At 38.8% G+C, this 25656-nt stretch overlaps 2 protein-coding genes across 5 annotated transcripts in view; both read left to right on the plus strand.

Moving 5' to 3' along the window:
• The first annotated feature begins 2963 nt into the window (after positions 1-2963).
• On the plus strand, positions 2964-4266 carry LOC122669352. The gene is made up of 4 exons (XM_043866104.1): positions 2964-3039; positions 3122-3242; positions 3430-3785; positions 3892-4266. Exons 1-4 carry the CDS (start codon positions 2996-2998, stop codon positions 4154-4156), a joined length of 786 nt encoding a protein of 261 aa, XP_043722039.1. The 5' UTR covers positions 2964-2995; the 3' UTR covers positions 4157-4266.
• A 2911-nt stretch (positions 4267-7177) lies between these two features.
• Positions 7178-25656, plus strand: part of LOC122670399 (DNA-directed RNA polymerase III subunit 1) — a 164311-nt gene continuing 145832 nt past the window's right edge. For all 4 annotated transcript variants that reach the window (XR_006334207.1, XM_043867279.1, XM_043867260.1 and 1 more), the window contains exons 1-7: positions 7178-7327; positions 7428-7557; positions 9083-9232; positions 9423-9600; positions 24658-24842; positions 24975-25087; positions 25216-25321. Coding sequence is in view for 3 of the 4 variants with exons in the window: in XM_043867279.1 (XP_043723214.1) it covers positions 7254-7327; positions 7428-7557; positions 9083-9232; positions 9423-9600; positions 24658-24842; positions 24975-25087; positions 25216-25321 (936 nt within the window). In the remaining variant the exon portion in view is untranslated. The remainder of the gene's footprint in view (positions 7328-7427; positions 7558-9082; positions 9233-9422; positions 9601-24657; positions 24843-24974; positions 25088-25215; positions 25322-25656) is intronic.

A 25656-nucleotide genomic window follows, 5' to 3' on the forward strand; every position in this document is an offset into this window, starting at 1 on the left:
GTTCACTTCTTATTTGATTTATGGGATGTCCATGCTACAACCAACGAGGAGTTGAAACTTGTATGACCCACATATGGCCCACATGTTCAGAATAGATGAAAGAGATGTCAGTGTAGGTCCAAGGAATCTGTGCAAGTGGAGTGTAGTCTTTTATTCAAATCTTTCGAAAGAATGCCACCAAATTGGTACTCAGCCCATCAGCCCATCGTCGCATTTCCAAGAAAATGTGGAAATTCTTGAGAGTGCGGTGGTCATTTTGTGCAGTCATGTGTTAGGTATAGTACAAGAAAAAGTATAAACACCAATATGGGGACTCTCATTGGCCCTTACCTGCCCGCATAGCCTCAATTGTTAGAAGGAAAACACCTTCGCTAAACTTATGGGAAAAAATACTTTGCGTCTACCGCAAAGGGTACATTGTCTCCCTCTCTCTTTATATCTCTGTCTATCTCACATTATATGTCTTCTTTGGCTATTGGTGCCTCCCAATATCGTTGCTCATAGAACCCTCTTCCCAAACTTATATGGGTCTGTGGAGTATTTTAATTACTTTCTATAAGCACAAATACATAAATCTTCTACACTTCCCCCCCGGTCAAAAGAAAAAATACCAAAATCAAGAATATTGAAAAAGAACTTTGTCGGGAGTGTGGCCTATGCCAACACTCCCATGTCTATCTCTCTCCTCCCCAAATGAAAAGATATTTTTACCCCCTTGTATTGAGGAGGAGAGAGATAAACACATGGGAGTGCTGGTGTAGGCCACACTCCCGAACAAAAAACTACTTCGCTCAAGAATAATACCTCAATACTAATATCACAACTCTTTTTATCTTTTAAATCTCCCTACTATGGATCATTCAATCATTATCTCTGGTTTCATTTTCGACCCTCAAACCAAGGTAGCAGGACGGGTAATTGTAATTATATCTAATCATCAATTTACCTTCGCACACAAGGACTTTGGATTTGCAGAAAATGCCTAAGAAGCCGAGGTTTGAGGATTCCACATAAGACTCATTGGAGCTTTTTTGGCTAGCTTTTAATTAGCAAAATTCTAGACAGATGCAAAGGAGATTGAGAATTGGTTGATGCATCATGAGGAGCATCCTTGACTATGTAAATTCTTCACTTATTTATCTGGTATCTACTGTTCCTCTAAGTTTTTACATTCATGTTTTAGTTGTTAAAAAAGATAGATCTGTAACTAACATAAGCCATGTTTTTGCATGTAGAGTTAGAATTACTAGCTTGAGTAGGACTTGCGTTGATTACTTTATAAATACGTTGATCTTTTTCATACCACATGCACGCGGGAGCCTTGTGCATTGGGTATGCTTTTTTTTTTAATAAAAAACAAATTGTGTCTCTTCTTCTTCTTCTTCTTTTTAGGGGGGAGAGGGTGTGGTGGTGGTTGGGTTACTTTCCTCCGTATCCTTTGTTCCTACTATTATTACAGCCATACTGTTGTTTAAATGGCGGTGCCTTGTAATGCACTCAGTCGAACGGGTCCAATTGAACCGGCTGGGCCAGTATTAATCATATATACTAATGTGATTCCTAATGTGGGGTGGAGGCCTAAATTTAAAAGCTGCACGGCCTGCACTTAAGAGCATATATACCTACATCAGAGAGTACAAATTAAAGGTAAAAAATTAAAAAGAAAAAAAATTATTATTCATAAAAGAAATACAAGAGTAAATCCGTCTCATCCAACTTGATTCAGGTGTGATTCGAATCCATATCAACCAAGACTAATTCCAATCCCGAATCAAGTACTAAAACCGTAATCACATGACAACAACAATAACAACCATGTAATACTAAAAATACAACCTCCCAATGGGATCGTGCCATGTCACTAACGAGCAAGGCTCATAGATCTAGTAGATCACACCCAATATCCACATCCATGAAGAAAACATCAGGCACAGCTTCAGGGGCCACATAACCCTCCATTCCGGAATGGAAACTATTAAAGAGGAAATCGAGACAACGGAAATAGAGGATCTCACTCTTAAAGAGATCTCACTCAAGATATTCTCAAAGAATAAAAACTATCATGTTGGGACTTTCATAAAACCCTATCATTCAGATAAACACTATATATACTCAGGTATAGGTCCTTACAAACCATTTTCACTATTTTCTATTGTTGCTAAGAGAGATCCGAACCCAAGAGGACTCTTGGTGGAGATTTCTTAACGCAACAATCCAAAAACAATAGATAACTATTATATGCACCTCTTGAAATTTTAAAATTTGAAACCCGGGCTCTGCTACTAGTGAATATGAATCTAACACTAATCCTAGATTAAACTAATGAAAAGTGCCTTTTTTTTTATAATTATTATCACTTCCAAGTTCCAAGTGAAACATAGTCACGTTTAAATACCCGAATTTAAACCCATCAATGGAGTCAATAAAATGACCCAGAAGGGTAAATGGCTCATACTAATTGAGATTGATCCAGGGCCATGACCCCATCCATGATTACGAACTTGAGCTGGTAAGTAATCATCTATCATAAACAATCTTGATCAAGAAGCATGAGAAGCTGAGATCAGACGCATAAGATCTGCACAGGAAACCATGCAATGTGGTTTAATTTAATTTATGGTTTATATAAGAGAAATAGATCGCTGTCACAGTAAGAAAGAGGTGGAAAGAAGTTACTGTGGACTGTGAAGTGCTACAGTGACTATCAAATGGCCCTGCATATATATATAATCTATCTGAAGGTAAAGAATCCAACACAGACCTTGGTTTTCTAACAATGCTTATGGCATCTTTGTTGTATGCAGAGACAGAGATTCTCATGTTGTGAAATCCCAGTTTTTTCCTTTCTCTAGCTCAGTGGTTTCTGATCAGTTCCTTCACATACATTGTGGAAACTCTGATCTTAGTAAGAAAGTCCTTCAATCTCTAATGATTTCACTTGGGTATTATGTCGATTGTGAATCAGGATCGAATTGCTATTAACCTGGGTTCAACAATGGAGAAAATGCAGGTTTATGATAATGCAGAGAAGAAATGGAGGTGGGTTTTCTGTAAGAGATCTAGTCTTCTTCTTTTATATATGGTCTTATTGTCATCTCTCTGTTGTGGGTTTTCTTCTCAGGGAAAAAAGTGTTGAAGGAGATGATGGTTTGAGGACTGCAGAGTGTTTGAGAGGAAGATTGCTTGCAGAGAGAACAGCTTCAAGGGCTGCAAAAGAAGAAGCAGAGCTAATGAGTAACAAAGTCTGTTGCTTTTGCAATCTGTAGTAATCTTTGTAACCCTTCTTCCTTCTCGTACAGTTCCCTGATTCTTATACATTTTATTGCAGTAGATTGAAGATTTTATTTACCTTAATAAGATCTGGAACTTTTCATTGCTTTAGATTGATTTGGATGCCCTTCCTTTTTCATTGTCGATTCTGTCTTACAGTTGATAGAGTTAGAGAAACACATAAAGGCAGAGATAGAGGCCAAGAACAGAGCCGAAAAGAAGCTGAAATTCCTAACGAAAAAACTCAAATCCCTAAAACTTGTTCCTATTAAAGACCAGTTGAGTTCATCAGAAACCTCATCAGAACTCAAAGACCCAGAAGAAGGAAAATCCGATCCTGAATTTGCAGGCTCCATCAAATGTGACAGAGAAGATGAGACAAGGGAGAGAAAAGAAGCATTAACTTCCGCAGATCCCAGCCATGATGATTCAGTCACTGGTGCATCCAATGCAAGCCAAATGGATTGGAGCGAAGGAAGTTCGGGTTCAGTGATCACAGATGATCTTCGTCTCAGGTAGTTTTTTAAACTCAAATCCATTTCAGCCTAAGACTTTAGTACGAAAAATAGGATTGAAATTCGCTAATCAATGGATCTGCCTTACACCTTTAATTAAAAGCAGAGAATCCTCCAAAGAATCAGAGAGTGGAGAGAGCGATCCAGCCGATGATGTGGATAACTCACTGGCAATAGTTCCGGTAAGCATACCAACAGATCCGAAGCAGTCAAGGGAACCACAACCACCTCAGATCATCAACAGCGACAGTGTTAGGGAAGTTCTTGCTGCTCTGAGACATGCGAGAGAGAAGCTTCACAGCTACATAGGAACAAGGGATGGTAATCAAGGCTTCCAGTGTTGCTCAGTTGAGCTGTGCGGTAGAGTGTAATACAAGAATAGAAGACAATCTCTTGCTTCAACGGATCTAAACCTGCACTCCCAACCCATTATCCGGTTTCCGGGTCAGATTCATAGCAAAACCCCTTCGTCAAAGAAAGGCCAAAAAAAAAGAAGAGTAGGAAAGACCGAAAGAGAGAAGAAATAGTTTCTTTTTTGCTTTATCTCTTCCTTGTGGACTGTGGCCAAGGGCCATCCTTGGCATGAAAAAGACCATTGAATAGGCTGGTATGAGTTCTGTCTGAAAAGACTAAAAAGTGTAAGGAGTTTCATAACTTTCATTCCTTTGAATGGACTAAGGAACAAAAGTGGAAAATAATAAATTCTCACTATGATATTTTTTTTGTGTGGTAAAAGTAATAAATTCTCACTATGATGAATTCACTTGTAAGGTAATTTTAAGAAAAGCTAGATAGAATGATAATATGAAAATGGTTGAAAAATATATGGAAATGTTTATGATATATGCAAAATATAATTTGAAATATAAAATATTAATAAATAATATAATATATATATATAGAACAAAGTGCGATGAGACAAGTGTATTCAATTGATTAGAAAGGATGTGATTTCTTACAATACTAATACCAATTTTTTTATGATACCGTATCGGTATCCTAAAAATAAGATTTTTTTTTCAAATACCCCCTCAAATTGATCATATGTACAAAAACACCCCTAAACGTTTATTAATTTCAAATGTACCCATATTTTCCAAACTTTATAGCAATCAAGTCTAGTCCGTTAGTATGGGATGTTAGATGTTAGTTTTAAGGAATCTAATGATCAAAATGCTCTTATGATAAAAATACACCAAAATTAAAGAGTACAGTGACCAAATTGCCCTAATCTTTTCCAAATTGTTTAAGGTTTGAAATTGAAAATCAAACCGTAAAAGATTCAAAAGCCAATAAACCGATTCCTTTATGTATATCTGGAAACTTCTCATTTTTTAAGCTGCATTTTAGCCAATTGAGATCCTTAGCAAGTAGAAAAGAGTACCTATTCTACTTAGGAAACACAACAAACACACTTCCAGATTTGTAGAATGAGAGTTTAGGACTGAAATCACCATTGAGCTCCTTTACACGTTCAACAGAATTTCTGTGGAGTATGATTTGAAGAACCAGAGGTTAGGGTTTCGGCAGCAGGGTTGCGGCAAGTCACACGTTCGGTTCCAGCAGGGTTGGGTGCCGATGGTGAAGAAGAAAAAGAAGAAGTGGTGGTAGGGTTCGCTTCTTGGGTCGGATAAAATGAGGAATGGGTCGAATTCATACGTGAGAAAGAGAGAGAGAACCTCACTGATTTCTAAGCAGTTCCTTTTTACATAAATGACGAACTTCAAAGCCCTATGAATTCCATTTAGATAACCTCAATGAAATCTTAGCGGTTCCTTTTTACACAAATTAACATTGAAACAAATTTTCAATTCATACAAGAGAGAGAGAGAGAGAGATTGTGTATGTTCAAAGCTTCAACGTATGTAACAACTCAAACCCTATATGATTTGGAGAAGATGAGGGCAATTTGGTCATTGTACTCTTTAATTTTGGTGGGTTTTATCACAAGGGTATTTTGGTCATTCAATTCTCTGAAACTAACGTCCTAGGCTAACGGATTGGACTAGATTGTTATAAAATTTGGAAAGTAGATGTGCATTTGGAATTAGTAAATGTTCAAGAGTGCATTTGTCCGTTATTCATCGGTGGATATAGACAGATACTTTAAACCTTGCTAGTAAGTATGGGATGTAGTGCGTGGTATTGGCAGGTGTTATATCAAATAACGGACCACCAATAGGAGCAGAACACGTGGAAGGGGATGGGTCACACTACTCCTAACACCATACTCCACACTCCTAGACGGACTTTACATCCTTGACGCGACTATAAATGGAAATAGTCCCAAGATTAAGGGAGCACAAAACCCAATCAAACGATCAAGTGGAAGACGTATCGAAAGAGGAGTCACCATCGCCTTGGTAACCGCAATCCCTATAAAGGAGAAGGGGCCACAAAGAGGTACGTTCACTTTTCAGGCTTTGAGTCTTTCTGTACCCTTCACTTACTGTTCTGCCGGACTTACTATGGCATCAGAGAGTCCCCCTCGGAGTCCGTTGCGGGTCTCTTCAATGCCCCTTACCTTTTACAGGTCTCCACGTCATCCAGATACATTCCGGCAACAATAGAAAGTACGAGACATCCCAAAAATTAGTACGATATCAACATGGATCATCACATATTAGACCGTATTGAATGGTTTTCTCTTTAGTTTTTCATAAAAATTGGATTTTTTTTACTATTTTACCCCTAGTCTGTATTGTTCTACCAAAACGAGATCAACCAGGAATTAGGATCGGTGTCGGTCAATATCGATACGGACTGCATTATGAACGACAATCCATTGTCCTAAAATCATGATTGTAAGAGGGGTGGTAATAGTGTTATCATATCATGAACCAATCGGGGTTTAAAAAATGGGAATCGGGATCTGAATCGGTCTCGATTGATTTAAATGGAAATTGGTCAGGATTGGTGGTAATCAGTAAAACAACACGTTCCAGTACAAGATCGGTCTGATCAGATCGTTTGAAATTGCCTCTACCGAATTTAATTTGGATAGGTTGATTATCTAATTTTTTTTGGTGAAGGTTTGATTATCTAATTTTTAAAACCCTAAACATAGTTGAAATTGTCTCAACATATCCAGAATCGGGAACTACCTCTGTCGATTCCAATTCTGAAGAACCCTAGAATCGGTCACGACTCACGACTGATTCTGATCCGATTCTCGAATTTGAAAACCTTGCCCTAATCGCACTTCGGTTTGTGTCGGTGTAGCCGCAATAGAAATGACCCACGAATAGTCCCACATCGAAGAGTAAAATGCTTCCAGTTCTGTACTTAAATGTTTTCTTGACACGTATTACCATTAAGGTTTTTCTTCCTTTGAAACGGGTTTTATGTTTTCGCGTAGGGCGGTCGCAATGGGGCAAATTCTCTGATTGTATAGGGCGGTTACAATTTTAAATTTCGTCTCCATTGCTGCCATTGTTTTTGCAGGTTTTTCTGCAAGCCGTCGAAGTCATGGCGGCGAATGTCGAAGATAAAATGCAGTTCTCAAAGGAGCCCTACATTGAAGACGTCGGGCCCCGGAAAATGTGACGACTTGTTTCGTTGTAACTATTAGTTTTGCTTCAGTCATGATTTCTGTTCAGCTTTTCAATTTTTTTTTGGGTCGCTATCGTTGTTTTGCCACAGAAAGAGCATTCAGTTTTCAATGTTCTCTGGAGATGAAATAAGGAAAGCAGCCGAGGTGCAAGTCCACCGTAGTTCTTACTATGATGGACTCAAAAAGCCAATTGTTGAAGGACTGTTGGATTCCCGAATGGTAAGTTTTATTTTTCTTTATTCGAAGTCGTTCTTTTTCCGGATTGATACTTATAAAACTCTATAATATAATATGTTTGACAACCAATCATTATTGGTGTGCAACGGTATGGTAGTAAGTTAGTAACTAACTGGAATCAATCTTAAACACTACTGTTCCTCTTCGGTTGTTATTTGTGTAGCTTTGAAAGTTCTACCTGTAATCAAAATGCCAATCAGTTTGAAGTTTCAATTGGACTGATAGTACTCCCTGTGCTCGAGTTTAGAATATTCACTCTCTTCTTTGTTATAGTTATCTTTACAGAAAGTGTTTGGATCAGAATCTTTGTCATCTCCTTCGTTTTCCTGGCCTATCTATGCCTATGGTGGTCCACGTTGACCAGCTAACAATAGAAAGAAGCTCTAGAGAATACCACAATTTGAACAGTGAGAAAACATTACTCCCGGGCTAAGAAATATTCATATACATCATCCACAGTCCATGCGGTTCATACTTTTTAGGTCTAGAGATGTACATAAATTTTTTTTGGGTAGTTGCCAATTACCATACCAACTTCCAAGTGATAATTGGTTCAGATATAGCAGATTCGAAGGCCAGAATATGAACATCTTTGTTTATTACTCTAGGTGCATGCAAATTTGACTTCAGTCTTCAAGTTTACAGATGATAAAAGTTGTCTTAGAGCTAAAAAGACCAGGAAAGAGCAACCAAGGCATGGTTTCATGCATTTGACCTCGTTCCACTCGACTAACTGCAATGAATCTGTCTCACATCCAACTTTTTATTGCTAGTTTGCAAGTTAGTTGTGATGCCCAATTCTTCTTGAAATTCGCAGTGGAGGTGAATGTAAATGAGGATCATGGAGAGATTGACAGAGCATTTTCAGATTTTTTTTTAGCATTAGATTTTGGAAAGAGGGAAAGAAGGCCAAGGTCTAAGATTTCAGGTGAAAAAGGAGGTTTGTTGGAAAGGAAGTTCAGTAAGGAGTAAGGACAAGGCAAAGGAAGCCATATTTAGAAAAGGATAAGGTGCTGGATCCTTGCAATGATGTTTGCATTCTATAAAGCATGATTTGTTGCTGGTCTTTATGTAATTTCGTGAAGGGGAGTCATTAATAAGAGTATGAATGCGACAGGAATTGTCCTGGTACCCAAGGAATCTCACATTGTCAGTTCAATGGATTTAAGGCCAATAAGTTTTTGAGCTGTGTATATAAGATCATATTTTGGACTTTCTACATGAAGCTCTGGGAGTTTCTGAATCTCACGGTCCTCTCAACGGGACCTTGTCGAGGATAAGCAATTTTTCATTGGTCGCTAATTGCTATTTTTTTTCTTTTAAATTTTGATTTCTCTCTCTCTCTCTCTTTTGGTCAAGCTTTACGCTTTACTCACAAACAGTATCACATTATCACGCTTTACTCATAAACATTATCACACATTCCATATATCTTGGAAGAACATGTTTCCTTCCCTTCATTTCATTGTAAATATGCTGACTAGGCGTGTTTCATGCTTGTGTTCAGGGTCCACCAAGTAAAAGTGGTACATGTATGACATGCCATGGGAGTTTTGCTGCATGTCCAGGGCATTTTGGATATTTGAATCTCGCACTCCCTGTTTATAACGTTGGATACTTTAGTGCTATACTGGACATACTGAAGTGCATATGCAAGGTATTCAAATAATATAACTTGACTTCCGTTGATGGTGGTAGTTTCATTAATTTGGTCTTGTTTCAAATTATTTTTCATTAAATATCGTCATCTTACTTTACATATCTCGGTCAATGCAGGAAATGTTTCCCTTTAAGTTTTAACTGCTCAACACTTTGCTATTTTCTCACTAATTTAGATCTTTTAACAGTCATGTGGTCGAGTACTTCTGGAGGAGGAAAAACGTAAAGAGTTCTTGAGGAAGATGAGAAATCCTAAATTGGAGGCTCAACTGAAGAATAATATAATGAAACAAGTAGTGAAAAAGTGTGTTGCAATGGTAGCTAGTAAGAAAGCAGTGGAGTGCTCTCGATGTGGATATAAAAATGGTTGGACTTCTATCCTATATTTTATGTAATAAATTTATTTTCTTTTTTGCTTGATAAATTGTTGAACCATAAAAGTCTATCATTGTCTTTATTTTGGAATATTGTCTTATGAAATGACCACAGCAGGATGGGAATTTATAGTTTTAAAGCCGAAGTGGCAGGCTGGGGTCAGCATTGAATGAAGGGGACCGCCCTAACGTTGTTGGCAAAGCCGGGTTATGGGCGGAGATCGGAGTCGGACATCACCTAAGGCAGGGGATTAGTATATTAGTTCTGTAGTTCATAATGGCCAGGTGGGTGCGAAGAACCCTGGAAGGTGACTGCGATGAGCAGAAATCTCCCTCACCGGCCTAAACGATGAGCAAACACTCGACTGTGAGGGCAAGGGATCTGACTGAAAAGGGTGTAGTTCCTGTTTAACCTGGTTTTGACCAATCAAAATGTGATTTTGAAAAAGAAATAAAAAAGAATTCAAAATTGGAAAAAATTAAGTGAGCGGTCAAATTGGAGCATGCAATTTTATGTGGTTTGCAAAAAATCGTCAAAACCAACTACTGGGACTCATTTTTTAGGTATAGGCTGTTCTATAGGATCAGCTTTAACCAAATTACAATTGGATTACATCAAGGAAGGTTTAAGCCCTTATTTGTCTGCACTCATCATGGATGATTCAACCAGGGACATTCAAGATGAGGTTCCTTGGTGTATGCTTTTTGCAGATGATAGTGTTTTGGTGGATGGGACAAAAGCAATGATTAATGCTTAGTTGGTGTTATGGGAGATCAACCTTGAATCAAGAGGTTTTAAGATAAGTAGAACGAAGACGGAGACACAGAGTATCTGGTGTGTAACTGTAGTTACACTAAGACGGATAACGAAATTGTGAAAATTGATCAGAGAGAGATACCGCAAAGTGATTATTTTAGATATCCGGGCTCAATCATAAATAAAGAAGACGATATAGAGGATGATGTTTCATAGTGAATTAAAATAGGATGAATGAAGTAGAGAGGTGCGTCCGGAGTGTTGTGTGATCGACGTATTCCTTAAGGCTTAAAAGAAAATTTTATAGGACAATCGTACGATTGATTATGATGTATGGTGTGGAATGTTGGGCAGCAGTTAAGAAGCGTCCTATAGATAAACTAGTGTAGCGGAGATGAAGATGTTGAGATGGATGTGTGGCAAACCTAGCAAGGATAGAGTAAAGAGTGACCATATTCGAGCTGGTTTGGGAGTTGCCCCGATACAGGATAAGCTCCAAGAAAGTCGTTTAAGATGGCATGACCATGTTCAACGGAGGCCTTGGGATGCACCAGAACAAAGGAGTGATTTGATTCAGATTAAAGGAACTAAAAGAGCTAGAGGCAGGCCTAAAATGACCCTAGAAGATGTAGTGAGGAAAGACCTGTATAGTTTAGGCATTGTTTCATGTATGACCTCAAATAGAGCTGATTGGAGGGCAAGGATCCGTGTAGGTGACCCCATTTAGTCGGGATAAGGCCGAGTTATTGTTATTGTTGCAGTTCTGTAGGAAAACTGGACCAAAAAAGTCCTGGTTCCACTCAAACCCGGTTCAACTGCCAGTCTGATTCAGTTTTTAACTGTGGAAATTTCATCCTCCCATGTAATGATGACAGTTTCTTTTTGAAAACCAGATAATCTGTTTCACAAGTTTTTTGGCCATAACTGAATTTTTAGGGAAAAATCTTAAAAATTTCGTAAATATCGGGCTGTTTCACATTTCGTTTATGCCTAGAGAGGATCATTCTCAATTTGGTCATAGTACACAACTTATGTATTTGATTATTTACTGTTGTTTGGCATTAGGATGTTTTATTTTCACAGTTCTCCTAAAAAATTTTATCGAGTTATTTTTATTGGATTTAGGCACATTACTACAATTTGAGTCCTTTATTTATCTTATTAAAAGAGCCATGTCCAATTATAGTTCTGAATGTAAATTTTTATGGTGAATTTATCCAATGAGTCCAATTGGAGAATTGCTTACTATCTTGTTCACAAGAACAAGAAGGCTAGCAGCAAATCAGGCCATCGAATTGGACCAAAAAATGACTTAATATGTCTAATTTTGTGTCCAATGGGTTATATGGGCCATGAGTTTTGTATTTTTGGTTTACTGTTGTAATGGGTCAATTATATAAGCCCAAGTATTAGGGATTTAAGTCCTATATGGGATTAAGTAGTTCATTCGGGATTAGTAGTTTATTTCTGTTTTATAATGTTCTAGAATAGCTTCAATTTGGAAGAGAGACTTAGCTTGTAGGGTATTCCTCCTACCATACGTAGGGGTTTCCAGTTTCCTACTTTAGTAACTGCTATGGAGTTATAAATATAGGATAAGGGACTAGACCCTCCAACAATTTTTGATAAAACTATAGCTCTTTGGCTGTGAGATGCAATGGCAACCTTGGTGGGAAGCCAAGTAGGCCGGCGAGATGCTGGTTGAGTTCTAGGTTGGACTTGGGAGTCCTAGTCCTTAACTCCTTATCCCTTTCTTTTCTATCTTTTCATTCTATCAAAGGTCAGATTTGTATACTAGTTTTACTGTTTCCATTTTGCTTTGCTGTTATCTTACTTTTCTCAGTCTTCTCTCAGTTTTCAGATTAGAATATAGTGCTGATGTTCCCTTGCTCTTTCTTCCATTGATCATAAGTTGTGATGGCAGTTCACTGCCTTCTCCTATAAGCTTTGGAGCACTACTTCCCTACGAATGTAAGACTAGAACCTGACAAGGTCTAATCCCAGACAGGATCAGATAAAAAAAATCTCCAAAGAACAAGAAAGCGAGCAATGGGATTCCGAAGAGACCAATGGGATCTCAAAATATAACCAAGAGACACATTGGTTGGAGGAGAATAATGAGATCTCAAAAGATAACCAAAAGAAATAATCCCACCAAGTAATGACCTGTTGAAGCAGCAATGATCTTGATGTGGTAATCTTCAAGAAATCGATGTTACAATCAGTTGAAAGAAATCCCAGCAGCTTGTAGCACTCTTGGGATCAATTTGAACAAAATTAGGGTTTGAATTCAAGAACCAATGGAAGGGGATGGGGGAAGGTGGAGTTGGCTATCTCAGCCTGGGCATCTCACCCATCCTATCTCAGGATTTTCACAAATTCGTGTACGGTGCTGGCCTCCTTTACAAACTTATATAGATGACTCAAAAATAGACTTAGACACTAAAAAGGAAAGGCCTAACCCAATCCTTAATTACTAAGGTAGCCTAAATTGACAAAGAAACTCAAATAATAAAGAAAACAAACTCAAAATAGGACTCTTACTAAACTAATGAAGCAAATTCCGTTTTCCTACTTTCTACCCATATTTTAGGCTCATTAAATTGGCCAACTACAAAGTAAACCCATGGGATCAAAGTCCCAATACATATATGACCCAACCAAAAGCTTATTTTCAATAAAATTAACCCTTTTTTTGCTATCAGATTCCGTAAAGATTTTGTGTATATCAAAGACAATGTAGACATCTCTATTTTCTTTTAGTTAATTTTATTTTCCTTTCATAAAAAAAAACCCTTTAGGGGACTTACTACATCACCTACCACTTTCTATTTTCTGTTAGCTTCTAAATTCTGGTTTACTGGCTAATTCTGTTCAGCATTACCACTATTTCAGTTCTTCGTTTCTATTTTCATTCCTACTTGCTATTTTGGGAGTTTAGTTACTATCTTCGATTAGTTACTAAATTTGGACTTTCTATTTTCTGTCCATCTGGTTTCTAAATCTGTTCTATGTTCCTATTTTGAGTCTTACTTGCAATTCCTTGATTCTACTTGCTATTTTCTGTTAGATACCAAATCTGGTTTCTGTTATAGTTGCTATTTTGTAACTTCATGATATTTTAAAATCTGGCCTTTGGATTAACTCCAAACTTTGGAATATCAATCCATACTCCTTCTAGGCCACTCATTTGGAATTTGGAACCAAGGTTCCAGGTTTTGGGTTTTGACTCTGGCCGAAACCAAAACTTGGTCGAATCCTAGGATTTTTCGAGGTTCGAAACCTAGGTTTCAAGGCTCGGAAAACGGTTTTTTGACCCTTTTTTTGGGTGCTGTCTTTTTTTTTCTTTCTAAAAACCATTTTACACCTATTCCATGAATTAAGCTTACAAAAAAACCATCTAAAATGGTACTTGTGGTTTGTACCCATGTTTGCTAGTGTGCGCTGAATGCTGCTGTACCAGCCCTATTATAAACATGACTACATATAATTTAGCTGCTGGAAATGTAAATATGCAATTAAAACAATCAAAACATACATTAGTTTAGGGAAATACAAGTCTACAATACTCACCACTCAATACCACATGGAATTTCTTGGCGGGTCTAATCCGCGAGCTGCTTATGACTGATGATTTCGTTGACGCTCCTCCGAATGTAGCTCAATATGTATCCCATGATATATTTTGTACCCAGTTGTTCTGATAGTCCATGACAACCCACCTATAAGCTTCATCATGAACATAGCAAAGTTATTCAAAGCTAAGGAATGGCTCACCAAGACTGGAACTGGGTTTAGTTGGCACAAATCGGGCCATTCTATTTACAAACAACAACAACAACAACAACAAACAACTCAGCCTTATCCAAACTTAATGGGGTTGGCTACATGGATCCAACAAAATAAAGTTGGGGAACTGAGGTCTGAACAAAAAAGAGGAATGAAGAGTTGAAAAAAAAAGATGAAAGTAAGAGGAAAGAGGCACAACCCAGCAAATCAGGAGAATCTCAGCCAAATGGGGTGTGCTACATAGATCCTTGACATACAATAGGATCTATCAGAGGTCATTCTTGGTACAAGACCTAGACTATGCACGTCCTTCCTCACAACTTCTCCTATGGTCATTTTCGGCCTACCCCTAGTTCTTTTAGCCCTTTCGCTCGGAAATATCACTCCTCCTTACTGGGGCATCCCTAGGCCTTCGTTGAACATGACCATGCCACCTCAAGTGACTCTCTTAGAGCTTGTCGTTGATCGGGGCCACTCCCAAGTCAGCTCTGATACACTCATTCCTAACTTTATCCTTCCTAGTTTTTCCGCACATCCATCTTAACATCCTCATTTCTACTACACATAGCTTCCCAATATAACACTTCTTGACTGCCCAACGTTCTGCCCCATACATCATGACCGGTCGTACAACAGTCCGATAGAATTTTCCTTCAGGCCCCGTTTGTTTAGTGGGGTTCTAATGAGGTGAGAAAGCAGTACAGGCTTTTCCAAAAACATGGAAGTTTGAGTCATTTGGTTCACCGGGGTGGAAGAGTTGCTTGACAATCCTGCAAAGCAGGTTTTAGCTGTCTACTTACATGTTCTCCCACCCTACCCTTACCAAAGTCCCACCAAAAGTTTAGGGCAGTGAGGTCAGCCTCCTCCTTCCCCCTTCGCCTTCTACTTCTCTCCATCTCTTTCTTCCTCCACCCCTTGCTCCTCTTCTTCTTCGGGATTTGGAGCTTGGTCTTCTCGTTTGGACCAGAGTAGTGCTAGTGGCGATCATCCTTGCTCGGTCTGCAGTCATGCTTTTTGACAACCCTCTTGGTTTGTCGTTTTTGTGGTCGTCTGCCTTGGTTTGCTGCCTCGCAAGTCGCCCTTCCGCTAGGTTTGTATCCAGGCTCGTCAGGGACTCTCCTGCCTAGTCGCGATGCTTTGATTGGCTTTCGTCTCCGACAACCGCTCACTTTCTGGGTCGCTTCCCTTGCAGGCTGCCTTCCTTGCTTGGCCTGCTGGCCCGTCTCTTTGCCTCCAGCCCAGTTCGCCTTCTCCTCGCTAGTCGCCTCGCATCGTTGGCGCTCTCGATTAATAGCTTGGCTCCGACTGCTTTGGCCAGGCAGCATGCAAGCCCCTCTTGGTCGATCTTACATGCGATCCGCTTTGGCTCGCTCGGCTATGACGTATTCTTGTCGCTGCATAGTTTGTCCTCTGCAAGCTATGCTCGGCTGGCAGCCGCTTCGCCGTTTCCCTCTACAAGGCCGGTGCCTCTCCGACATGGCTGTCACCTCCGCTAGGCCAGCGCCCCTCTGCTGTGGCTGTTTGTTTGCAGGTGATGCTCCGATTCTCGTCTTGGCTGCTGGTCAATGTTGTGCTGAGATAGTTGGTTTAGGGTTTGTGATTCCCTATCTAGAATTGACTTGGCTGCACTTCTCTTTCTTTTGAGCTGCTTTGCTCTTGTGGACTTTTGTATTTTCTTGGGCTTCCTTCTCTGTCTTTATGCCCATGTGGGCTTTTGATTTTTACAGGCCTAGCCTCCTCTCAGGTAGGGCCTTGTAATTTGTTTGTGGCTTTGTGCCCTTGTACTCTCTCTCTCCCCCCCCCTTTTCTTTCCTTTGGTAATGAATTTATTTATTCATCCAAAAAAAAAGTCCCACCAAATCGACGGGACTATTGCACTGTTCATGGGAAAGGGGAAATGCAATGGCTCTTCTTCATCTTCTACTTCTTCCTCTCTCTCTCTCTTTGCGTACAACAAGCATAGTCTCAAGGAGCAGTTGATTATTATCCAACAATCATGGTTGTGAGCTTAGAAAATAAAGTAAGAAGCCATGTTTTTTTCATTACATGGTAAAATCATAAAACGGAAGAAAACTGAAACTAGATAAAGATAAATGGATTTTGAAAGAAAAAAAAAATGGTCTTAGAAAATCATAAAAAAGAATAGCAAAGATGCAAACAAAGTCCCACTGATTTGTTGGGGGGGTTGGTTTGTGGAAAATTGAGGGGAACTAGAGCACTTCAAGTTGCAGATTTTTTGGTGTCAGAGGTTACAGATTTCTTGGTCGAGCAAGAGGGGTTTTTCCAGTCCGACAATAGTAGACGACAGCATTTTGACCCGTTTTGTCTGCCTTCTCTGTGAATGTTGTGGGGCTTGGAGAAGAAAAGTGATCAAACCCAGTCTCTCCGCCCACTCTGTGAATCCAAGCTTCGATTCTCTCCATCATCTCTCTTCTTTGCTCCCTCTCTCCCCTCCCCCTCATCAAGCTTCAATTCTCTCCCTTGTCTCTATGCTTCGCTCCCAACAACTTCGATCCAAACTTTGATCCATTTGCTCTGTGGGTGTGGGTGTGTATGTGTGTTCTGCCCCTCTCTTCTCACTTTCCTCTCCAGAATATTCCTGGTAGAACCTATCCAAACGATGTGGGAATGAACAGTAACTCTCCCACGCTTTTTTTTTCCCCTTGTTGGTCACCCCACCAACACATAAATCCCACTTTAGCAACTCTCCCACCCCATAAACCCCTCTAAACAAACGGGGCCTTAAGCTTTAAAGGAATACGTCGATCACACAGCACTCCGAACCATGGTTCGAAAACTCATCTCGATCAGCCGTCTCGACCATGTCAAGATTCTCGAGATCTCGGCGAGATTGTGCATTTTTTTTTGGTTTGGTAATGATGTTTTGGTGGGCAGTTGACCATAGTTGGCTCCGAAACTTTAAGGGAAGCTTGTTTTAGGCTTAATAATCATAATTAAATTTAAAAAAAAAAAAAAAAAAAAAAAAACCTAATTTGGTGTTTTGGATTTGCACCCTTGGTTGGTAGTAAAGGCCGAACCCTTAATATAATATTGTCTGTTCTACACATTGTTTGAATCATAGTTGTTAGGGCGCTAGGCGATCCAAGGAGTTTGAGGTCCTCCCTAAGCGCTTAGGAGCTTAGACGATGCCTGGGTGACCTAAATCGTGTTCCAGTATTATTTATTTTTTATATCAGTTATATATGTGAAACAATCAAAACACACATTTGGTTTATATTTTCTTGGAATTGGTCATTTTCAGGTATACCTAGTCTCACATTTGGTTTATATAGTTCTTAGAAAACATGATGTTATCAATAAGTAATTAACCTGCTCTCGATTTAGAGAAATGTTCTTGCTCTCTAAGAAATTTGATTGATCAAATGATTTTATTTTTACATGAGACTTTTTGTATTAGGTAGAGCACAAAACCAGATTTCGAACAAATCCAAGATTGCTTAAATCTGATTTATATAGAAGGAGTTATGTTTCAGTCAAACCTTATTTGGTGTGCGCTGATGCTGTCAAAATCGCTCAGAATGAAAATATTTTTTTAGATAACACAACAAATGAATTTTTTACCGCTCTTTTGGTTTTTAGCAATGTTTTACCATATTAAGATTTATGGAATTTTTAGATTTGAGAAAAATCCTAGCATTAGAAAGTTGAAAATTCACCTACCGCCAAAAATCCAGTTTTTGTTCTTGAATTGGGAGGGTTGACTTTTTGTCCTTTTGGAATTTGATTTTTTAAAACTATTTTTATTGGATTCAAATAGGGTGGTATTTGTTTATTTATGAATAATATCTTAAGTAAATGAAACATTTACATAAATGATATTTGGTATAAATAAGTGCTAGAACCTGGTTCGATACCAATAAAATCAATGCAATGCGTCTTACAATAAGGCGGTAGCCGCCTAGGCACTTAGAAATCCACCTGGGCGCCGCCTAGGCGACTCCTTGACAACTATGGTTTGAATGATATGAGACATAATTGGCAAGTAAAACAAGTAAATTATGCAATAATGGATGAGGACACATAATATTGAATAATTATTTGAGAAATAGTTAAAAGACTTAACGTTTCTACTACAAACCACAAGATATGGTGAAGTGTTCACAATGCTTATTACATTGACACCCAACCCAAGTACAATGAATAACATAATGTTGGATAACCTAGAGGGGGGGTGAATAGGTTATCACTAGTGAAATACGAGTCTTTTTACAACTCTTTCGAACTTCCCTTCAAATTAAAACAAAGTAAATAAAATAAAGTACTCAAAGTAAAAAGGCACAAGATTTATAGTGGTTCGGCTAACCCAGCCTAAATCCACTCCTCTCAACCTTGAGAGAATTTGACTAGTCTCTTCCTTTCAATACAATAGGTGGAAGAACGCCTTTACAATCTTTTTACCAGGATAAAAGGATCCTAATATTTTGAGGATAAGAGAATCCCTTGCACACCTAAGTCCAGTCTAGGCTAATGCAAGATCACCTTGCTCATCTAGAGTTACCCAACTCAAGAGCAAGAAGTAAATACAATTACAAATGAAAAATGATAAGAATTACCTAGGCAAGAAGTGTGACATGCACTCCTTGTAAGTGAAGAATGATATGAAATGAGTGCATATGAACTTGACCTTCTTTAGAACATCTCTTAAGAATGAATGCTTGTAAAGGTCTTGAGTATTGAAGTCAACCTTGAATGATCTTGATGGAGAATACTAGACTTCAACATAATAGAGCTGTGAATGATTTTTCACCTCTCAATAAAGTGGTCTTTTGGACTGTAGTGAATAGTGAAAAAGGTCTGACACATTCACTATTTATAGAGCTCAATTAATGCTCTAAAAAACATGTGCAAGAATAGCTCTAACGGATCTATTTTTGTTCATCCGGTCGACCTGAAGACCTCATCCGGTCGACTTGAAGACCTCATCCGGTCGACCGGGAAATATAGCCGTTAGAGGCATGAGCTGGCCCATCCGGTCGATGTTCGGTTGACCGGCAGATCATCCGACACGATCCGGTCGACCGGGCAGACCTTTGGGTACGTACCAACAGAGGTACTGCCAGACTTGGTAGAAAATATCCTGAGATCTGGTCGACCGGCAGACTGTTCTCCCAATTTTTTGACAATCTGTCCGTTGGGGTTTCGTTCCATCCGTTTGCTAACCTATACCAAGGTCAAGAGAGGTTCTATAAAGACCTCCTAAGGTCTCTTACATGATGCAAATAATTTTTCATTATTTGAGTATGCAATGTGTTTCTGTGTGCACACGAGCATCTTCTTGGAAATCTTCAAGTGATCTATGCTTGAGCTTGAATTCTTCAAGAGGTATTTCATTCAAGTCTTGGTCTTGTTCTTCAATATCTTGTTTCTTTATGATTTGTATTCTTTTGATGCCCCTTTCTCTTCAAGTCTTGTCTTTCTTTAAAGCCACAACAATCCTGTCATCTTTAAGATCTTTTTAAGCTTATAAGCTTTCATCCCTATGTTTGTTATCATCAAAACATTCATGGAAGGAAATAAGTGTTTTCCCAACACATAAGTCATAGACACCTTTCTCCCCTAGTCTTCCATGTCTCAACTCTTAAGTCCCAACAATACAAAACTATGAGTACTAAGGCGGTCGAGATTCTCAAAATATTTGAAATTTCGGTCGAGTTATTCAAAATTGTGCATATTTTGTGTCTCGTATGTCATCTCGTCTCGAGAAGCTCTAGATTCTCGAGATATTCGAGATCTCGCTGAGTTTTTGAACTATGCTCCGGACGCACCTCTCCACTTCATTCAACAACAACAACAACAAAAAGTCAGCCTTATCTCAACTAAATGGGGTTAGCTACACGGATCCTTTATATTTAAAAAAAAAAAAATGAAAGTAAGAGGAAAGAGGACCATGCCACCTTCTTTAATTCTCTGTGAAACATCATCCTCTATGTCCCCCAGATATCCAAAATAGTCACTTTGCAGGATTATCTCTATTTCCTCAATTCGCACCATGTTGGTATCCATCATAGGGTGACTAAAAGTACACCTCATATACTCTGTCTTCATTCTACTAATTTTAAAGAAAAAATGAAACGAAATTGCAATGTCTATGTACTAAATTCTTCCAAAAATTAGATTTTTTTTTGGGAGGGGGGGGGGGAGACTATTACCTTCAAGCTCCAATCACGCAAACCCAAGTTGTAGAACGGTTGAATGAGTAGAACTGTAAAAGAATGCAAAAAAGTGGGAAGAAATCAAGTGATTTGGCAAAAAACTGCAAGTTTTTTTTGAAATCCCAAGGAGCAGTGTCAAAACCTGCAAAACAAGGAGGCGTTGGTCGAAATCTGTGAAATAAGATCAAAACTTGGACCAAACCAGTATCAACCTTTGGTTTCATTACTGTCGAAAACCGATACATCTTGGTCAAAACTTCAAGTTTCAACTGAAACTTAAAATTATGTTTGGAAGTTGGAACATATCGGGGTCACCTTGTCATAGTGCTGGATTTCTCTCCAGTTTGATTATTTACTTTACCTGTGGTTCTAGATCATGTGTGGATTCCCTATCCCTAGCCCTTAGGTGATTGGATAGCCGTTACTCAGTTATCCATGAATTTGTTTTTGAAATTTGTGTCCATCCCACAGAGTGGCAGCCACAAATCTAAACACTGGTCGAAACAATTGACACAAGCCCCATTAGGCCCAAGCTTAACCAAATGCCCATACAAAAGGTTTCTTTGGAAGGATTGAATAGGGAGTTAAGATCATAATAAGAGTGTGGAAGATGACTGCTCTTTTGATGGTTGCTTTAGTAATGGTTCTGTTGTTTTTCTGAAGGGGGATGTTGCAAAACCTGATTCAAATTTTAGTGTGACCACCATACGATTAAAAAAAGAAAAAAGAAAACCAGGAGAACTTGTAAGTAGAGAGATAGAAGGTCTAGGATCTCATGTAGTTTTTGTTTTTTCTTCTTCTGCATTTTCAGGTGTTATGTCATATGTTTGGGGACTTTGACGTAGAGTTTTTGTTGTGACAATTTGATTTTACATTCTTTGGTAATGTTAGGTTTTTCTGCTTCATTGGGTTTTTCTTTTCCCCCCTCCTTTTTTTTGGGGGGGGGGTAGTGGGGAGAGGGAGGGGGTTCTATGTGTGAAACCCGGTCAAATTTCCGAATAAATTTGAACTTTTGGAATATGTGTGATTTCAAGTTCTGGTTCAACTTTGCCTATACTAGCCTCTAAGTTGTGGGCCGTCTTGATTAAGAAATTCAGACCTATCTCATGACTCGTCTGTAAAGGCATTCCGATCACCCAACTACCGTGGCCTTAAATGAGTCTCGAGGTGTCTAGCGGAAGACAACACATAAGCGTGGCATGCTGGATTGATGGCCTGCGAAGCCTCTCTCTGTCTTAAGCCGAATCTCAGGTAAGAATCCCATTTTATATGTATATATGTTGTATTTTTAATTAATTAGTGTGTTAGGGGCATAATAGTAATTTTTACCTTGTGGGACCCTTGCGAGCTACATGTATGCAGTCTGTGGCTGGACAGGCTGCAGGACCTCTCCCTTAATTAAACTCAATGTAAGTATAATTTAAAATATATTTATATAACGTTTTGTTCGACCAACTAGGGTTAGAAGGGTATTTTAGTAAAATTGACCCCGTGGAACCCAGTTCCCCAGTGGGGAAAGTGGTTCCGGACAGTTACCCGTATCCGGATCATCCCTAATGTCGCATGACGTCGATCTGTAGCTGGAATAAGGTAATAAATACAAAAGAATCAATTTTAGAAATAATTTATAACCAAATGACCATTCTGCCCCTTAGTGGTTAAGTATCCTATATATATATATATAACTTCTCTTATACTATTTAGAAAACACATTACATGTTAGAGAAGCTGAAAAATTCGTTCCAGCTTGGAGAAGGAAGAAAGAAAAGGGAAAAGAGAAGAGAAGAAGAGAGAACAAGGACTGCTCTTGAAGGCCTACCTCCCAAAACCGAACCTGAACTTGAATCTCCATTAAAGTGCTTCCAAGACTGTTCGCCTCTAATTTTCGGTAAGCCCGAGAACCCTTCTTGTATCCTTCTCCTTCTCCTTTAAGTTTAGTTTATTTTTAGTCTAAATATACCTAAGATGGTTGGATTCCATTAAAGCTTCAAAGTTAAGCTTGAATAATTAGATTTTGTTGTGAGATTGGGCTGTTCTAACTATTTCCAGCCCAATCGGACCTGAAATTGAGTGTTAAACTCTAATCAAACCTTGATGTAAGCTATTACTTGTATAGTAAACCCTAACCTAGCTAATTTAGGTTTAATTGAAGAAATTCCTAAATTAACTAACTATTTATGAAATTGAACACCCAAAATAGATTGATTCACTTGAATTAATGTTAAAACTCCTAATTTGGGCCATACATGCAAAGATCCGCCAATTGAAGCAAAACCCCAAATTCGGACACGACGGATCTTGTTGCGAGGCGGGCGGTTGACGGCTCCCTGGAAGTCCCGGCTCCCCTATTTTTGTGCCCTTATGACCTATACCCCTTGGGACTTGACCTTGGACCATCCCGAACCTATGGCGTGGTGTTTGGTATGTTGTTTAGGGTAATTTCTCATTTTCTAGTCGGTTTGTTGGATTGTTGGTGGGTAACGACAGAATTCCTTACATAACTAATCTATAATATTTTTGTCTCATATTTAGGAAGCTTCTTGTGCTCGTTCTTGCCGCTTATTGGAGTTTATTCACGTAGGCTAGCTCTGACTACGAGGTAAGGGGATTTCGCCTTAATTTCTGCGTATTTATCACATTAATTTCAACTTTATCTTGAATGCCACGCTCATGCATCATTACCTCTATACCTGGAACATGTAGTTTTTTAGCTTTTATTTAATGCATTAGATCGCATGTAAAATAGGTTGCACAAAGACATACTTGCATTGCATTTGCATTGATTATTTATATGATGTGAATTTATGATGATGGAATTCGGTAATTTATAACTCGGATCATGCTTGCTCATCATGTTTAGACTAGACTGGCTAGGTTGATATTCATTACCCAGATCTGTGCCCCTTACCAATGGGGGAAAGGTGTTGGACAACCCGTGGCGAGACCGATGTGTTAGTTCCGGGATGCCATCTTCGTCCCATGTTAGCGGGTCCCTAATTCCAGTGGGAATAAACAGTGGGGTTGGTCGTTTGGGGTCTGTCGGGTCCGATGTGTTAGTTCCGGAAGCGGGTCCTCACCGTGGTAGAATGGTTTCGCTCGGGTGACCGAAGGGTTAGTTCAGGGACCGAGGTTAGCATCTACCACTAGTAGTAGTACTTATACCCATGAGACTTAGTATCTGTCTTAGGAACATGTTAGTTTAGCACATGCATCGTGGATTTATTGTGTTTGTATGCTTATACCCCTCTTACTGGGCTCGTTGAGAGCTCACCCTGTGGATATCCTTATTTTTCGGTGATTTAGTTACTTTTAATGTTGGATTTGGCGGCTGGAGTTTGAAGTGCACGATACCCGTGTGCATGTGATGATTGGGCAACCTCCTGATCTTGGCCTGATAGTCCAGGCTACCTCCCCACTCTTTTATGCTTTATAAATGCTGTATATAGTTATAGAATAGTTTGTTGTATACTTTTATTCTGTGCTACCTTTGAGAACTGTATTGTTGTATCACAAGCCTTATCATTTATATAAATGAAATATCATTTAGACTTCTCTTACTAATGATGTTATCTCTATTAATTAAATTGTTTCCGCTGCCTCTCGATTCTCTTGTATCGTGAGCAATGATTGTGAATAAGTCTGCGCTTGTGATCCTTAGGGATTGGTTGGATGTCGAGAGACATCCCGCCACACTTGGCCCTTAATAACCGGGCCGGGGTGTGACATTATGCTTCTATTTTTAATTTATTTTAGGCCTTCATATCAAACTAGAAGGTAAACTAGCTATCAATAATAATATTCAGTGTATCGTCTTAGCACCAATAAAATATGGTATGATCATGAGACACTGTTATTAGCCGTTGTTGGGAATAATTCGACATTGGAAAACTCTAAGACCTTGAATGACTTCATGTACAAGTTGGGCACCTCCACGTAATAGCTTAAGCTTTTGGGTTGGTATCAGAGCTATCAGGCTCACTACGTTAATGATACATCTATGTACGGTCGCCACAAAGAAGGGCCATATGTGCCATTTGTATTTCCATCCAAAAGCCAGAAACACATAAGGGAAAGTGTTGGTAGTAATCCCATTTTGGAAAACCATGGGACCTTGGATGACTTCATATACCACTTGGGACCCTCCACCTAATAGTTTAAGCTTTTTGGTTGGATTTCAACATTCACGATCATAACCCTTTTATTTATATATTGGATTATATGGCTAGAATCACAAGAATCTTGGAGTCTATTTTAGCAGGATCATACTATACAAAATGCATTTTTGTAGTGATACCTTACAATTAGTCATATATCACTGATCATGTTTCAGGTACGGTGAAAAAGGGTAACTCAGTTTTGAGTATTAGTCATGATCGCTCACATGTTGGTGACGGGAGTTTGGAGGAATGCAACTCGGCAATTTCTCATTTAAAAGAATCCAAGGCATCCTTTAATGTGGTTCATTTTCTCAACCCTATTAAAGTTCTTTCCCTTTTTAAAAGGATGGTGGATGAGGTAGATTTTCCTTGCTGATAAAGAATTTGCAAATTTGTAGCTACTAATATTATATATTTATGTTGTGAATTATTTGCATAGGCCTAACTTGACCATGCTTTGTTCTTGTTCATTAACTCTTGTGTGCTACAGGACTGTGAACTGCTTTACCTTTCAGATAGACCTGAGAAACTCATTGTAGAGGACATTGCAGTACCACCTATAGCTATTCGTCCTTCTGTTTTTATGGATGCTGGGGCGACAAGGTTGTGTTCGCATGGAATCATGCATTTTTAGTTCACTTTATGATCTTTTAGTGAAAAATTTCCTCTTTGTTGGTGGCATTCTTATCAATAAGAGTGTATGACGAAGATTCTGTTTTCCTTTCTTGCAGCAATGAAGATGATATAACTGTTAAATTAAGTATGACTATTAAAGTAAATGCTTCTCTACGACAGAGTTTACAAGGCGTAGGTCCAGGTCCATCATCCAAATGTTTGGTATGATAGAAGTGCCTTGGCTTGGACACTTTAACTTTTCCCTCATTTTTTTAGGGGGGTGGGGGTTGAATTTTGTTCCTTTGGGTTAACAAGGAGTATGACTTTAAATAGAGTCCAATGGCATAGCATGATTTTTTTTCTCTTTTTTGGTACTGAATTATTTATTTGTCCCCAAAATAATGAGGGAGTGTTTAATTTTGTAGCTTAATAATTATATTAGAACTCAAATCACCTCCTTTGTAATGATGGTGGTAATTGATATATGTTCTGACAACTATTTCTAATATCATTTTCTTTTGAGTCTCACTCATCCATTAGTTTGTACATTCTCTACC

This window comes from Telopea speciosissima, chromosome 1 (assembly GCF_018873765.1).
Source record: "Telopea speciosissima isolate NSW1024214 ecotype Mountain lineage chromosome 1, Tspe_v1, whole genome shotgun sequence".
Taxonomy (NCBI): domain Eukaryota; kingdom Viridiplantae; phylum Streptophyta; class Magnoliopsida; order Proteales; family Proteaceae; genus Telopea; species Telopea speciosissima.

Bases quoted from the DNA above. Each gene is read 5' to 3' on its own strand.
- LOC122669352 (XM_043866104.1), top strand. From the start codon at position 2,996: ATGGAGAAAATGCAGGTTTATGATAATGCAGAGAAGAAATGGAG. The intron at 3,040-3,121 runs GTGGGTTTTCTG...TTTTCTTCTCAG, and splicing joins AATGCAGAGAAGAAATGGAG to GGAAAAAAGTGTTGAAGGAG. The intron at 3,786-3,891 runs GTAGTTTTTTAA...AATTAAAAGCAG, and splicing joins ACAGATGATCTTCGTCTCAG to AGAATCCTCCAAAGAATCAG.